Source organism: Rana temporaria, chromosome 13, assembly GCF_905171775.1.
Source record: "Rana temporaria chromosome 13, aRanTem1.1, whole genome shotgun sequence".
NCBI lineage: Eukaryota > Metazoa > Chordata > Amphibia > Anura > Ranidae > Rana > Rana temporaria.
The window spans coordinates 81,554,601-81,569,431 of record NC_053501.1 but is presented as its reverse complement, the minus strand read 5'-3'; the positions used below and the strand labels follow the sequence as shown (position 1 = coordinate 81,569,431).

The window sequence follows — 14,831 nt, the reverse complement described above, 5'->3', positions numbered from 1 at the left end:
TCACAGAAAAAGTATGCCGGAGTATCTGCTGATACTCCGGCGTACTTTCAAATTTGCCGCGTCGTATCTTTATTTGTAATTCACAAACAAAGATACGACGGCTTTTGGCTAAGATCCGACAGGCGTACAGCTTCGTACGCCTTCGGATCGTAGGTGTAATTCTCCGGCGGCCGATGGGTGGAGTTCGCATCGTTTTCCAGCGTCGGGTATGCAAATTAGCTGTTTACGGCGATCCACGAAGGTACGCGCGTTCGTCGCATTCTCTTACGTCGTCGCTAGTCGGTTTTTCCCGTCGCAATCTTAAGCCTGCTATTTCATGGCTTAGATTTAGACCAGCCATGTTAAAGTATGGCCGTCGTTCCCGGGAATACGAAAGTACGTTACACACGTCGCTGTTCAAAAAACACGTCGGGGTGCTGTAATTTCGCGCAAAGCACGGCGGGAAATTTCCTAACGGAGCATGCGCAGAATGTTCGGCGCTGAAACGCGCCTAATTTAAATGGTACACGCCCCATTTGAATTAGGCGGGCTTGCGCCGGACGGCTTTACGCTACGCCAAGTTTACAGGCAAGTGCTTTGTGAATCAAGCACTTACGCCGAAAACTTGCGGCGGCGTAACGTAAAGGGGATACGTTATGCCGCAGTAATTATTCGTGAATCTGGCCCATGGAGTTTTGCACGTTAGGAAAGACTGTACCCTTGACAAAAAAAATATGTGCATGTTACCTTGTAAATCCTTTGGTTCATCATCATCACACTCTTCAACTGGAAGCTGAGTGGAGAATACTGGAGAACATTTTTCCAAAACAGAGGTTTCTCCTATATAAAAGAAAAAATGTGATCCAGTGTTAAGCATGTAATAAGATTATGATAGTAAATTAACAGATACGGTTGTTTGCCACAGGTAGTGTATATATCACAGAATACTGCTAGTACCAGCATAGTATAGCCACAGTTTGCAATTTTCAAACCAATACACTGAAGCTGCTCTGTGCCAAACTAATATGCTAAAGTTGCTCTGTTTTTTTTCTAAGTATGTTAAATGAAAAATCTACAGGGGGGTGGAGTCATCTAACATGGCGCCGTAGGAGAGTTGCGGCGTGCTCCATGCCTCTGATGCTCTCCCCGATGAGCCAAAAAAGACCGGACCAATGACGGAGCTCTGAGTGAACTAGATGGGATGCACTAACCTGGGAAAAACGGAAAAGGATCTGCCGTGCGGTGTGTGCTGGTGTGCTGCCTCCTGAGCGTCCGGGATCCCGTGCTGCGGCTCAAGCTGATCCATCTGTAGCTAGCCGTGTCCTGCACTTGGTGCCAGCTGGGGCAGAAGGAGGTTGCCTAGGGCGGTGGACCCGACCCCCCCCCCCCCGTGCTGTCCTTTAGAGCGGAGGTGTCCAGAATCGTATCCGGCCGTGTCCAGCGTTTGGCTCCAGCTGGATCGGGGGGCCGGCTCTCCTGTGCTGTCCCGAGTCTCGAAGTCGTGTACCCGCATTGCGTGGGACCGACTGAAGCGCACGCTGCCTAGCCGCCGGGGGAGGAAGGAGAGGGAGAGGAAAAACTTGCGGGTAAGGGGCCTCACGGAAGATGTAAAGGATGGAGAACTGGGTGAGACTTTGCGGGAGATATTTAATAAAGCGCTTAAACGAGAGCCAACTGCCCAGATGCATTTTGTAAGGGTACACAGAATACAAAGGTCATATAATGTCCAGAGGGATTCACCAAGGGACACTATAGTAAGATTCCAGGACTTTGAGCAGAAAGTGCTATTATCCCAAAGTACGAGAAATTCTGTCTCATTGGACTATAAAGGTACATTGCTGCTTATATTTTCAGACTTATCCCAAGAAACTTTGGCACGCAAAAGGGCACTGAAACCGTTGACGAGCCATCTCCGGGAAAAAAATATTATCTATAGATGGGGGTTTCCTGCCTGTCTGTCGGTCAAAAATCAGGGAGTGTCGGCATACATTCGGTTCCCTGAAGATGTAGAGGAATTCTGCAATAAACTAAGGGCCAGATCCACAAACAGCGGCGCAAATTAAGTTACTCAAAACTTATGTCATTTAAGTTACGGTGCCCTAAGTTGGTGTCGTAATTGCCGTATCCACAGCGCATTTGCGCACAAAATTGCGCTTGCGTAACTTAAATTCCGAGGCGTAAGGCGGGGTTATTGCAAGTGGGAAGGAAGTGGGCGTGCTTCATTGTAATGAGCCGTGACCCCATGCAAATGAAGGTCCGGCCGTACTGCGCATGCGCGCACGAATCTGCTTCTCACTGGGCATGTGCAGAACTTTGCTCGGCGAAATCAGTGAGATAGGTAAAAGGCCAAGCGTACTTAGTTTGAGGATCGCCCTGTGTATAAATAGCCCCAGTCAAACACACTTCCCTTGCAAAAGTATTTCTCTGTGTTACCCTTCCTAGAGCAAGTTGCTTCTGCTCTGAATGTTTGTCGGTGAGTTGTGTGTGATAGAGAAGTTTTGGAGGAGTATTAGATAGTAGTTGGTGTTTGTTTCTGCTAAGTGTATTTTCTGTTTGTTTTTTTTTGTTTTTTTTTGTTTTTTTTCTGATTGTATATTGTGTTTGTTTTTTTCTGATTGTATTTTGTGTTTGTTTTTTGCGTGTTTGTTTTTGAATTTGTAGTAGCTGTCTGCTTGTGTGTTTTGCTTTTTGTGTTTCTTCTGTGAGTGTTTTTGTTTGTTTGTTGTGTGTGTATTTTTGTTTGTTTGTCCTGAGTTTCTTGTTGCTGAGTGGTGTCTGTCATGGCACAGGAAGCTCAATTTTAATCAGGTTGAGAAGCAAATCCTTGCTAGGTCCATCGTCCTATATGGGCGCTATTTACATGGGCCTGAGAGCCGGAACACCTCCCCGGCCCAAAGGAAGGCGATTCTAAAAAAGATCACAGATCAGATCAATGCGGCGGGGGGGGGGGGAGACGAGGACCCCCGCTGGCATACAAAAAAAGATAAATGATCTGAAGAGTGTGGTCCGGAACAAGGTGGCTAAGATCACTGCCCATACCAGGGGCACTGGAGGAGGGGGACCCTGCCCCATCCATCTGAGTGAGGAGGAATGGGCAGTGGCCCGGTGTTTCCAGCCAGAGCAGGTGGTGGGCCTGCATGGATATCAGACAGGTGTTCCTGTGGGGCCAGGTAAGTTTTTGGTTTTTCTATCTGGTGATTAGCATGTGTGGGTGGGGGAAGGGAAGATGTGCCAAGTGTGTGGATCCTCAAACCTGTGATTGTTTTGTGTCCTCCACAGATGACCAGGAGGTTGCTGGCCCATCAGGCCAGGCTGCTGCACCACCCCAAGGACAAGAGGCTGCTGATGAGTCCCAAGAAGGGTAGGAGTCCCCAGGGGAGGGGAGTGGCCAAGCCTCCCCTCATGAGGAGGTTGAGGGGGAGGAGGATGAGGGGGTGGAGGAAGAAGATCTGCAGATTGGCCAGGAAGTCCTTTTGGCCTCTGATATGATGACCTTTGAGGCTACACTTGAGGCTACCCCTGAGGCTACCCCAGAGCCTACCCCAGAGGCTGGCAGCAGTCAGGCCACCATCAGGGGTAGCCCCTCCCACTCCTCCCCCAACAGGCCGCAACCCACAAGGGTCACTCTCCCCCCTCCTCCCAGGCCACAAGCCTCAGGAGCAGGCAGGATGGCGACCCAGGAGACCAGGGGGGTGGTTGAGCGTCTGCCGGCCAGTCTTCAGAAGGACAATGCCCGGCAGACCCGCACTCTGGGTCAGATAAAAGTCACTCTGACCCAGATGGAGCACAGCCTGGGTGTAATGAAGGAGTCACTCTGTGATGTGGCCACAAACTCATTGGCGGTCATCACATGCTTGTGTGAGCTGCAGACCGCCACAACAGGCGTGGCCCAGGAGGTGACTGCCCTGACCATGGCTGTGCAGGACAATACCCGGGCTGTCCAGGCCAATGCGGCTGCCCTCACAAACTGTCTGACAAGGATAGCAGTGGCCTTGGAGGGCAGGCCAGCAGGAGGACAGACACCAGGGGAGGGGAGGCTCCTCCTTCCCCTGCTCACCCACCCCCCCATGAAGATACTCCCTCCCCTGCTCACACCCCTCCATGAAGATTCTCCAGTCGGCCGTGGCCGTGTCCGTGGGCAGCCCAGACGGAGCAAACGCCGCCGAAATTAATTTGCAGGGGTACTTTTGAATTTTCTTTTTTTTTATGATTTTGTTTATTATACTGTACTGTACTTATATTTGGTTTATGTGTGTGAATGATGTGTGAATGTGCGGGGGTGGCATTCCTGATTAAATAAGGGTGTCACCCTCAGTTTTGGTGGAGAAGGGATCCCCAGGACCAGGGAGAAGTGATCCCAGGTTCCTGAATGGTGTATGAATGCACAGTAACAGAATTGGAGCCGTGGCGGGGCGTTACTGCTCCCAAGTACCAATGGGGGGGGGTACTTGGATCTAATCCAATTAGATGTGCATGTGATATGTCTGTGCTAGGGACCACAGTGGGTGTGCATTTATGCATTCTCATTGTGACATAATTAATGTGTGCGTTTACTGTGCAAAGATGCATTCTGCGAGGCCTCTCCTGACTGCTGTTCCCTCAAAAGAGGGGGTACCCTCGGTCACTGAAGTCACTAGTCTAGCTATGCGCATGGATGCCCCTGGCATGTTGGCATACAGATTGTAGTCCAGCAAGTGTGTGTGCTCAGCTCTTCCTTAGTGGTGTTGCTTTAGCTGACCATTACACGGCATGTGTAAAATTAGGGCACCTTTTATAATGTGTAAATTTACACATTGAAACTAACAGAAGCGCACAGGGCGTAATCTACGCGCACACACTTAATTTTGTGGATCGGCCTCATTTGCATCTTTGCCTATCAAAAAAGTGGCGTTTCTAGCGTAATTTGCGCACAGAAAAGCGCCGGTGTAATTATTTTAGGTAGGACGGAAAAACAGGATTTTAAGGCGTATCTCGTTTTGAGGATCAGGCGCAAATATACGCGCCGTGTAAATTTCAATTACGCCGCGTATCTCGAGTTAAGTCAGCGCATTTGCTTTGTGGATCTGGCCCTAAGTATACAACATATAAAGGTGGATAATTGGGAAAGGAGACCTCCGGTGTGGAAGAGGTGGAAGGACCAAGATTGGAACAGAGTGTAGTGCCTAGAATATAGGACATGAGCTATAAGAAGGAATGAGTAATATAAGAAACTAAAGAATCTGAGAGACTATCCCCTTTTTTTTGGGGGGGATGCCCTTTTTGCTGATTTTTTTTTTGTTTTGCCTTGTTTTCGCCTTTCTCTGTTCTTCTCCTCTTCCTTTCCTCCTGAGGGGGCAAGGAGGATAAGAATAACAGGGGGAGATGAAGGAAGTATTAAGTGTCATGTGGGTTCGGCCAGGTCTATGGGGGGGAGGGAGGAGGCATGGAGTAAATGTGCTCCCCCCCCCCAAATCCGGGAGATATCCTTAATTAGAGGGATGGAAACCGGTTGAGGGGGGGACATATTAAAGGCCCCAGGAAAGGCCCGCTCGGCAAGCCGCCTGGATGGGCGCGGATCGAGGGAGTCTAAACATTGTGGTACAATGTGCCTGGGGGTTGGGAGGGGAGGAGGGAGGGGGGTATATGTGGTCTCTAAGTAGTATGTCTATGTTTAGGTTATGTTGGTTAAGATTGGTGGCCTCAGAATTGACCAGGAAATTCTCCTATGTCACGCAGAAGTCTGATTCGAGAATATGAAGAGAAAAGATAGAAAATGGCTGCATTAAAAATTGCCACGTACAATGTACAGGGTCTAAACAACCCAAATAAGCGATATCAGATACTGCAGGATATGAGGAGACTCTCGGTCAATATAGTGTTCCTACAAGAAACCCATTTAAAGATAACATCCAAGACAAGATTAAAATCAAAAGATTTCCCTACTTGGCATCATAGTTACTCCCCGAATAAAAGATCAAAAGGTACCGCAATCGGATTCGATAGAAATACACATTTTATCCCAGAAGCTATAGAAATGGACCCTGAGGGAAGATACCTATTCATAAAAGGTTCTATGTTTAATTTGAAATATACATTAGCAAATGTGTACTGCCCTAATGTGAGATCGGCAGTATATTTGAAGAAAATCCTGAACAAATTAGAAAGATTTAGAGATGGCAAGGTGATCCTTTCAGGAGATTTTAATTTTGTCTTTGATCCATTTCTGGATACCCAACCGGTATCATTGAGATCAGAGGGAAAATATCTTAGGGCAATTAAACACAAACTTCACCAAATGCAATTAGTAGAAGCCTGGAAAATTTTACACCCAAGAGAGAAAGACTTTACATATTTTTCATCGGTTCATAGGTCATACTCAAGAATTGACCATATCATTCTAGATCATCGGTTATTGGAAGGACTGAGAAGTGTAGACATAAAATCTATAACGTTGTCAGATCATGCCCCAGTGGTGATGTCTCTAGATGTTGGGGAGGTCCCGCTGGAGCAGAAAACATGGAAAATAGATGAATCCCTCCTAAATAACATCAAGATAGCCGATGATCTGGAAAGGGATATGTGCCTATTCTTTCAGGAGAATGACAAAGAAAATGTAGCTCCCTCGACGCTATGGGAAACACAAAAGGTATACATAAGAGGGAGGTTGATAGCTGAAAAAGTTAAAAGAAAGAAAATTAGGCAGGCACAGAAGCAAAGGTTACTAGAAGAAATCTGGAGTCTAGAACAGCTACATAAAAGATCACAGGTAGAAGAGGTATATAAATCATTAACTAGGAAGAGAGAGGACCTATGTAACCTATTAGAACAGGAAACTAAATGGGTATTCAATAAAATGAACAATAATTTTTATGCTATGGGGAATAAACCAGGGAGATTCTTGGCAAGGACTATCAAACCAAGAAACTCACAAAATTTTATTCTGAAAATAAAAAGATAAAAAGGGAGAACTGAGACACTCTACAAAGGAAATAATTAGAATATTTCAGGAGTATTATCAAAATCTATACAAGGTTAATCAAAAACAAGGTACAATAGAAACCCAGAATAAGAGAATGAAAATTAAACAATATCTAGAAAAAGTAAAGACCCCGGGCCTATCGGAGGAAGTAATTAGTAATCTGGAAAGGGAAATCACAAAAGATGAAATAAGTCAAACTATAAAGAACATTAAGATGGGAAAAAGTCCTGGTCCAGATGGGTACACCTCAGCCTACTATAAAAGATTTGGAGAGATTCTAGTGCCCTTCTTCCAGAAGTATATGAATTCCATCGGGGGAGGTATGAGAATACGCGAAGAGGCTCTAGGAGCTCACATAACCCTGATTGGGAAAGAAGACAAGGATCCCTCACTATGTGCAAGTTATAGGCCCATATCCCTGATCAATGTGGATATAAAAATCTACTCAAAAATCCTGGCTGAGAGAATAAGACCACTCTTGCCAGGACTGATAGAGAATGACCAGGCGGGATTTGTACCGGGGAGGGAAACAAGGGATAATATTCTGAGAGCTTTATTTTTGATACAAAAGGCCAAAAAAAGCAAAGAGTCAATACTGTTTCTGTCATTGGATGCCGAAAAGGCGTTTGACAGGGTGGACTGGGAATTTTTGCTAGCCACCCTGTCACATGCCGGATTAGGTTCAAACATGCTTAGGTGGATAGGGGCATTATACTCTAGTCCCCCGGCCCAGGTGAGGGTGAATGGCACCTTGTCAGATAGATTCCCACTTTACAACAGGACCCGACAGGGATGCCCGCTTTCCCCCCTCCTGTTTGTCCTGACATTGGAGCCGCTAATGGAGACAATAAGGATGAACCAGGAAATAGAAGGGATAGAAGTGGGAGGGAGGGAGCACAAGATCTCTGCGTTCGCAGATGACATGATGTTGTATGTATCCAATCCGAGGGAAACACTTCCGAGGATAATAGTCGAATATGAGAGATATGGTGAGATCTCAAATTTAAGAATAGATCAAGAGGAAACAGAGATTCTGAGTATTTCGGTGGGTCATAGAGAACGCAGAGATCTTGAAACTCTATATTCATTTAAGTGTAAGTAGAGGAGAATGAGATATCTAGGGGTTTTCCTATCTACTACCGAAAGGTACATATATGAAGATAATTACATACTTTTATTAAATAAATTAAAGTCAGATTTAAAAGGTTATAGCGTAAGCAGAGTGTCTTGGTTAGGAAGGATAAATACAATAAAGATGATGATATTACCTAAAGTTCTATATATTTTTCAAACCCTCCCGACAAAAATTCCAGAAGCCTTCTTTAGAATCCTGGGAAAGATAATTAGGGGATTTATATGGAGGGAAAGGAAATCACGTATAGCAGTAGAAACTCTGATCAGAGCTAGGCAGGAAGGAGGACTCCAACTGCCCGACTTCAAACGGTACTATGAGGCCTCGGTACTGAGGAGGATGACGGACTGGTTCCTGAGAGAGGGAAGGGAGAAAAAGAAATGGGTAGAAGTAGAAGAAAGCCTAAGTGTTGACAAACTAGGAGGAAGAATATGGGTTCAGAATCAGTATAGAGGACTACCCCAAGATATCCCCATAATTACAAAAGAAACGTATAAAATTTATGATAGAATATGTAAAAGGGAAGAATGGCCATACAATAGTCCACTGATGCCTCTTACGGGCACAGATCACTTCAAGCCAGGGAGAGAGGGAGGCATATACCTGAGGTGGGGAACTTTAGAAACATTAAAATTGATGGACTTGATGAAAGGTGAGGGTTTATGCTCTCTTCTAGAACTACGAGAAAGATACAGAGTATATCCAGGAGATACTTGGAGATACAGGCAAGTCAAACATTTTATAAATACCTTGCCGAAGCCATTACGAGCCCCCAACGATCTAAACCAATGGGAAAAATGAATACTCCGGGGAGGAATAGGAAAGCAGGGACTTTCTAATATCTATAAGATTTTGACACCTAATGGTAAGTTAGAGGCATTGAAAATAGTTGAAAGTTGGGAAGCAGAATTGAACCAAACAATATGTATAAAAAAAAAAAGGAAGGTACTTGAATATGTCCACTCTACATCAATGGACGCTAAGGTTAAGGAAATGAACTATAAGCTTCTCTGTAAACGAAAATGCACAAGATAGATAGTGGGATATCACCCTTATGCTGGAGAGAGTGTGGGAGGGAGGGATCCCATGCTCACATATGGTGGCAATGCCCCCTGATACAGGAATATTGGAAGGAGGTACTGGCACAGATAAAGGAGATCAGCGGACATGAGGTGAAACAAGACCCCTGGGAATGTCTATTTCACAATTCGGGGAAGACAAGGAAAAAATATAGAGGATCATTGGTCCCATATTTATTAAATGGAGCTAAGGTACTTATCCCCAGGAATTGGAAGAAAAAAGAGGCACCTACTATAGAGGAATGGTTCCGTGAGATAGATAGAATTAGAGGGATGGAGGAACTGTGGTCATTCCACAGTAACTCTAAGATGGGACATGAAGAGTTATGGGAGGGATGGAGGAGGTTCAGGGAGAGGGGGGGAGGGAGGAGGTGTAGGAAGAGGAGATGTAGATGTGTGAGGTCTCCCTTGATTACCCTCCCCCTTCCCCACCCTTTTTTTTTTGTGGTTCCCCTTTCTCCCACCTTTAGAGGACTGGGACGGTAGAATTCCCTTAAATCCACAACACTTTAGAATCCTTCAACCTTAAAATAGGAAGGTCATAATATAATTTTTAAACTAAATTTGTTGCACATATGGGTGCTTCCCTTTTTTTCCCCCTTTCCTTCTCTCTCACTTGGAGAAAGAGGAGTGGGGTGGGTTAGGCCCCTCAAATTCACTTTTTTTTTTGTAGCCTTCACTTAGAAATGAAGAAGGGTTGAATATAAAATTCTAAACTAAATAAGTAGCGCTCACTAAGGGAATGATTTAGTCAGATTGACCATACCACAGGTAGAAATATTAAGTGTGTCTTTCCCCTTTTTTTTTTTTTTTTTATTCCTCTTTTTCTAACCTGCACTTTCAGAAAGAGGACTGAGGTGGTTGAACTCCTTTAAATCCATAATACTTTAGAATCCTTCAATTTTAAAATAGGAAGGTCAGAATATATATTTTTTTAAATCAAAAGTGAAGCACATAGGGGTGTCCCTTATAAAAAAAAATGTTTTTTCCTTTTCTCTTTGGATCTCACTAAGAGAAAGAGGTATGGGATAGGCGTAGTCCCCTTAAACTTACGATGACTTAGTATTCATATCAATATATTGGGAAGGTTAGAGTACTTCCCCTTGTTGTGTTTGCTGTGTTTTTTTTTTTTCCTCCCTTCCCTCCATTTCTACATCCTACCATTCCCTGTACCAGGAGCCTATCCATACCCATCTGTACTAATCCAAGAGAGATTTTTTTTAAGTGAATTAGGGGGAATGTCCTAAAGAGGGGCACATGGAGCAGAAGAGGATAGGATGAAGCACCATGCACTTTCGAATTAGAGCCACCATAGATTAACTTACATAAGGGACTGCAATTAAAATCGGAAGTGATGTTGTTTGCATCCAGGAATCCCATTTCGCTAAGGATAAAACACCTACCTTCAAACATCATCATTTTCCCCACATTTTCCTCTCCAGCAACGAAAGAAAGAAAAAAAAAGGGGTGGCTATAGCTATCAAAGACACTGTCTCATTCCAACAAATAGATCTCAAAACTGACACCCAAGGAAGATACATAATTCTGGTTGCCACCTTAGACAACGTGACATACACTATTGTCAATATTTATGCCCCCAATAAAAATCCCCACCAATTCATCCAAAAAGTGATTGGGAAGACAAGAAAAATTCGGAAAGGCCACCTCTTGATCTGTGGAGACTTCAACGCACCGATGGATCCTGATATGGACACCTCCAAGAAAGGAAAAGCTCCCAGAAAGGGTCTTTCCAACATTTTCTCAGCAGAAGACCTGTACGATCCCTGGAGATGCCTTCATACCACAGAAAAAGACTTTACTTTCTTCTCCAATGTTCATAAGACGTACTCCAGAATAGACTATTTCATCACAGATGAGAATCTCCTCACAAAAGTAGCGAATGCTAGTATTCACAACCTAACATGGTCTGATCATGCTCCAATCACTCTTGATATTAATTCGAACCAAAATTGCCCCAACAATTATCTTTTTTTTAAATCTCTTTATTTAAATTTTCTTTTTTTATCCATACAAAAAGTTAAAATCATACACATACATTACATTCATATTTTACTTTACTTAAACTCTAATGACATCAACATTTACCTTATTCCCAAAACATTCATACAATCCTTACATCCAATGTCATTCATTCTTCTTCCTCCCTCCCCCCCCCTCTCCCAATGGTGCGATTATCTCCCCAATTCTCCCCTCATCCTGACGCTGTTATAGAGTTTTCTATCCAGTTTGCCCATATTCTTCTATATTTCTCCCCATGTCCTCTATTACAATATGTTTCTCTATATAATATCAGGTTGCTATTTACTAAATTTTTCCACTGTGCTATTGATGGGGCCTCTGTTTTTTTCCAATTTAGCACTATTGCTTTCCTGGCATAGAATAGTAGCAGGCCTATCTGGGTTTTCCTTTCTTTTGCAATAGCATTACCCTCTATTAGTCCCAGGAGGCATATCTCTACTTCTTGTTCCAACCTTACAGATGTCACCCTTGCTATCATTGTCAAGATTTCACTCCAAAACGCTACTATTTTTGGACAGAGCCAGAATATATGTATAAAGTCCCCTGGGGCCACTACACACCTCCAACAGTTCTGAGAATTGCTCGGTGAAATCCTATGCAACTTGTATGGTGTATAATGGCTTCTATGTATGATTTTATATTGTATCAATTTATCACGGAGTGATACTAAAATCTGCAAAGGGACCCTCCATACTTCCTCCCATTTCCTCAAACCCGGGGCTTCTCTCTTCCAATTTTCCTTTAGTTTACTTATGTCATACGGTGTGGTATTGATCAGGTATCTATAGAAATTTGAAATTGTCCGTTTCCCACCTTTTATCATTTGTTCCACCTCATGTTCCATCAGCAGCGGAGTCCCCTCTGGGAACTGGGCTATTGTGGCATGATTGAGCTGCCTATATCTGAACGCATAACTCTCAGGGATGTTCCAGATCTGTCTCATTTCCACATATGATAAGAACTTTCCCTCTTGTATCAACTGTGATATTTTCTTCACCCCATATTTGGTCCATGCTCCCGGATCCGGAACTGAGTCTAGATGTGGCAATTCCGGATTCCTCCATAAAGGGGTATTCGGAGATAGAATATTTTTTTTCCCCCCTCTCTTCCTATAACCGCCTTCCATATTTTAACTGTTGTTTTCATTGCTGGTGTTAAGTCTCTTCTGGTTTTAATACCCCTATATAACAATCCCTGTAATGCCTCCACCGACTGGACCACTGCTGCTTCCAACATAGTGGCCGAATCATATCCATCTGGATTCAGCCATCTCCCTGCTGTCACCAACTGTGCCGCTGTATAATATTTATGAAAGTCTGGAAATGCCAATCCCCCCTGTTCTTCTGATCTCATAAGTGTACTTAGTTTAATTCTAGCTGATTTATTGGCCCAGATAAATGCAGATAGCATTCCATGTAGCTGTGTAAAAAAATTTTGGTAGCCACTGTGGGGAGTTTCTAAAGGCGTATAAAAACTTGGGCAGTACCTTCATCTTCACTAGGTTTATTCGTCCCAGCAAGGACAGAGGCAGTGTTGCCCAAATCTTTATTTTCCTACCAAGTTCCTGTACCTCCGGATCTAAATTTAATTTTCGAAAGTCTTCAACCTGTCTTGATATTTCAATGCCTAGGTATCTGAATTCCGATACCCATTTTAATGACGTATTTGGGGCCGCGGTTTTTTTTGCTCCTTGATCTATAGGGAATAATATTGACTTGCCCCAATTTACTTTAAGCCCTGTGTATTCTGAGTATACATTCAGCACCTCTAGAGCTCCTTCCAAAGATGGACCTGCATCTCTCAAAAACAGAAGCATGTCATCGGCATACAAGGCTACCCTCTCCTCCAGCCCCCCCACCCGGAGTCCCTGAATGTTAGGTGTGGTCCTGAGAGCCTCTGCCACCGGCTCTATTGCAATTGCAAAGAGTGCCGGAGAGAGAGGGCAGCCCTGCCTCGTACCCCTATATAATTGAAAGAAAGACGACAATCTTCCCCCTAGTTTTACTGCAGACATTGGCCTTTCATATATTATTTGGATCCACCTGATAAATACTAAAGGGAATCCCATCCTCCTGAGTATTTCCCAGAGGAATGGCCACTCCACCGTATCAAAAGCTTTCTCGATATCTAATGAGGCCACTGTCCTTGATCCCTCATGCATATGATGTGTGTGTATATTCGTGTAGAGCCTACGTAAATTAACATCTGTTGTTCTTTGTGGCATAAATCCTGTTTGATCTGAGTCTATTATATTTTTAAGCAGAGGCTGTACTCTAAATGTTAGTATTTTTGTCAGTATTTTGGAGATCTGTATTTAATAATGCGATTGGTCTATATGATGAGCACAGCTTTGGATCTTTTTTTTCCTTATGTATTAGTGTTATGTGTGCCTCTCTCATAGATTCCGGCAGGGATCCTTGCATTAACCCGCTTGTATATACTTCTGCTAATCTTGGGGCTACTAATGTTCCATACCTTCTATAAAATTCGACAGGTATGCCATCTGGGCCTGGTGCCTTTCCTCCCGAAAATGTTCGTATAACCTCCATAATTTCTTCCACCCCAATGGGCCGAACCAATTTTTTCCTCTCCTCATCTGACAACCACCCCAAGGCTATCCGGTCCAAAAGGTCCGTCATACCCTCTGGGCAGGAGTCAGACGAAAGGGAGGAAGTATAAAGCTTACTATAATATTCTTTAAAGGCCTCCAGTATTTCTTTGGGTTCCTTTACTATTTGTCCATTTAAATCCTCAATCTCTGATATAATTGTGGCTTGATGTTCTTGTTGCGCTAACCTTGCCAGAAATCTGCCCCCTCTATCTCCCTGTTCAAAGATATTCTGCCTATTTTTATGTATTTCCAGTCTTGTTATTTCTTCCATATGTAGGTGTAAGTCTCTATGTGCTGCCATCATTTCATCAAAGTTGGTGCTCCTGGGGTCCTGTCCATATCTCATCTTTTGTATATCAATCTGCCTTTTTAACTCTTGCTCCTTCACTTTTTGTTTTTTATTAACTGTTGAGACATTTGATATGTATTGCCCTCGTATGTATGCTTTAAACGCATCTCACACCATCTCTACCGAGGCTGATCCTGCGTTGTTCTCCCAATATTCCCTCATTATTGGTTCCATTTTCTCCGCTATGTCTGGGTGATCTATCCATTGCGGAGTTAATCTCCACAGAGACGCATTTTTGGGAGTTGGAGTACGTACTGACAGAAATAAAGGGGAGTGATCCGAAAGACCACTTGGCAGGTATTTGGCCTCCACTATGTCTGCTAACATCGTGGGATCTGTAAATGCCAAGTCTATTCTAGATGCCGTCTTATAAGAGGTAGAAAAGCAAGAATATCCCCTTTCTTCTGGGTTCTTCCAACGCCAGACTTCCGTTACCCCCATTACCTGTGCCCAGTTCAATAGTTCTGTTGAATATTGTTTCTGGGGTTTTGGTCTATCCAACTCTGATGATAGGACTGCATTAAAATCTCCTATTAATATCAATCTCGCTGGCATATGCTGAATAATTTTTTCCATTATCTCATTCAGCACAGCTACCGAGAATGGAGGTGGAATATACACAGCTGCCATAACATATCTCTGATTGCCTATCTTATATAGCAGAATAACATATTTCCCATTCG

At 43.8% G+C, this 14,831-nt stretch overlaps 1 protein-coding gene across 3 annotated transcripts in view; it reads right to left on the bottom strand.

The window, feature by feature from the left end:
* Nucleotides 1-14,831, bottom strand: part of FSIP1 (fibrous sheath interacting protein 1) — a 393,370-nt gene that overhangs the window by 207,376 nt on the left and 171,163 nt on the right. For all 3 annotated transcript variants that reach the window (XM_040332131.1, XM_040332133.1, XM_040332132.1), the window contains exon 6: nt 727-819. In XM_040332131.1, coding sequence (XP_040188065.1) covers nt 727-819 — 93 coding nt within the window. The remainder of the gene's footprint in view (nt 1-726; nt 820-14,831) is intronic.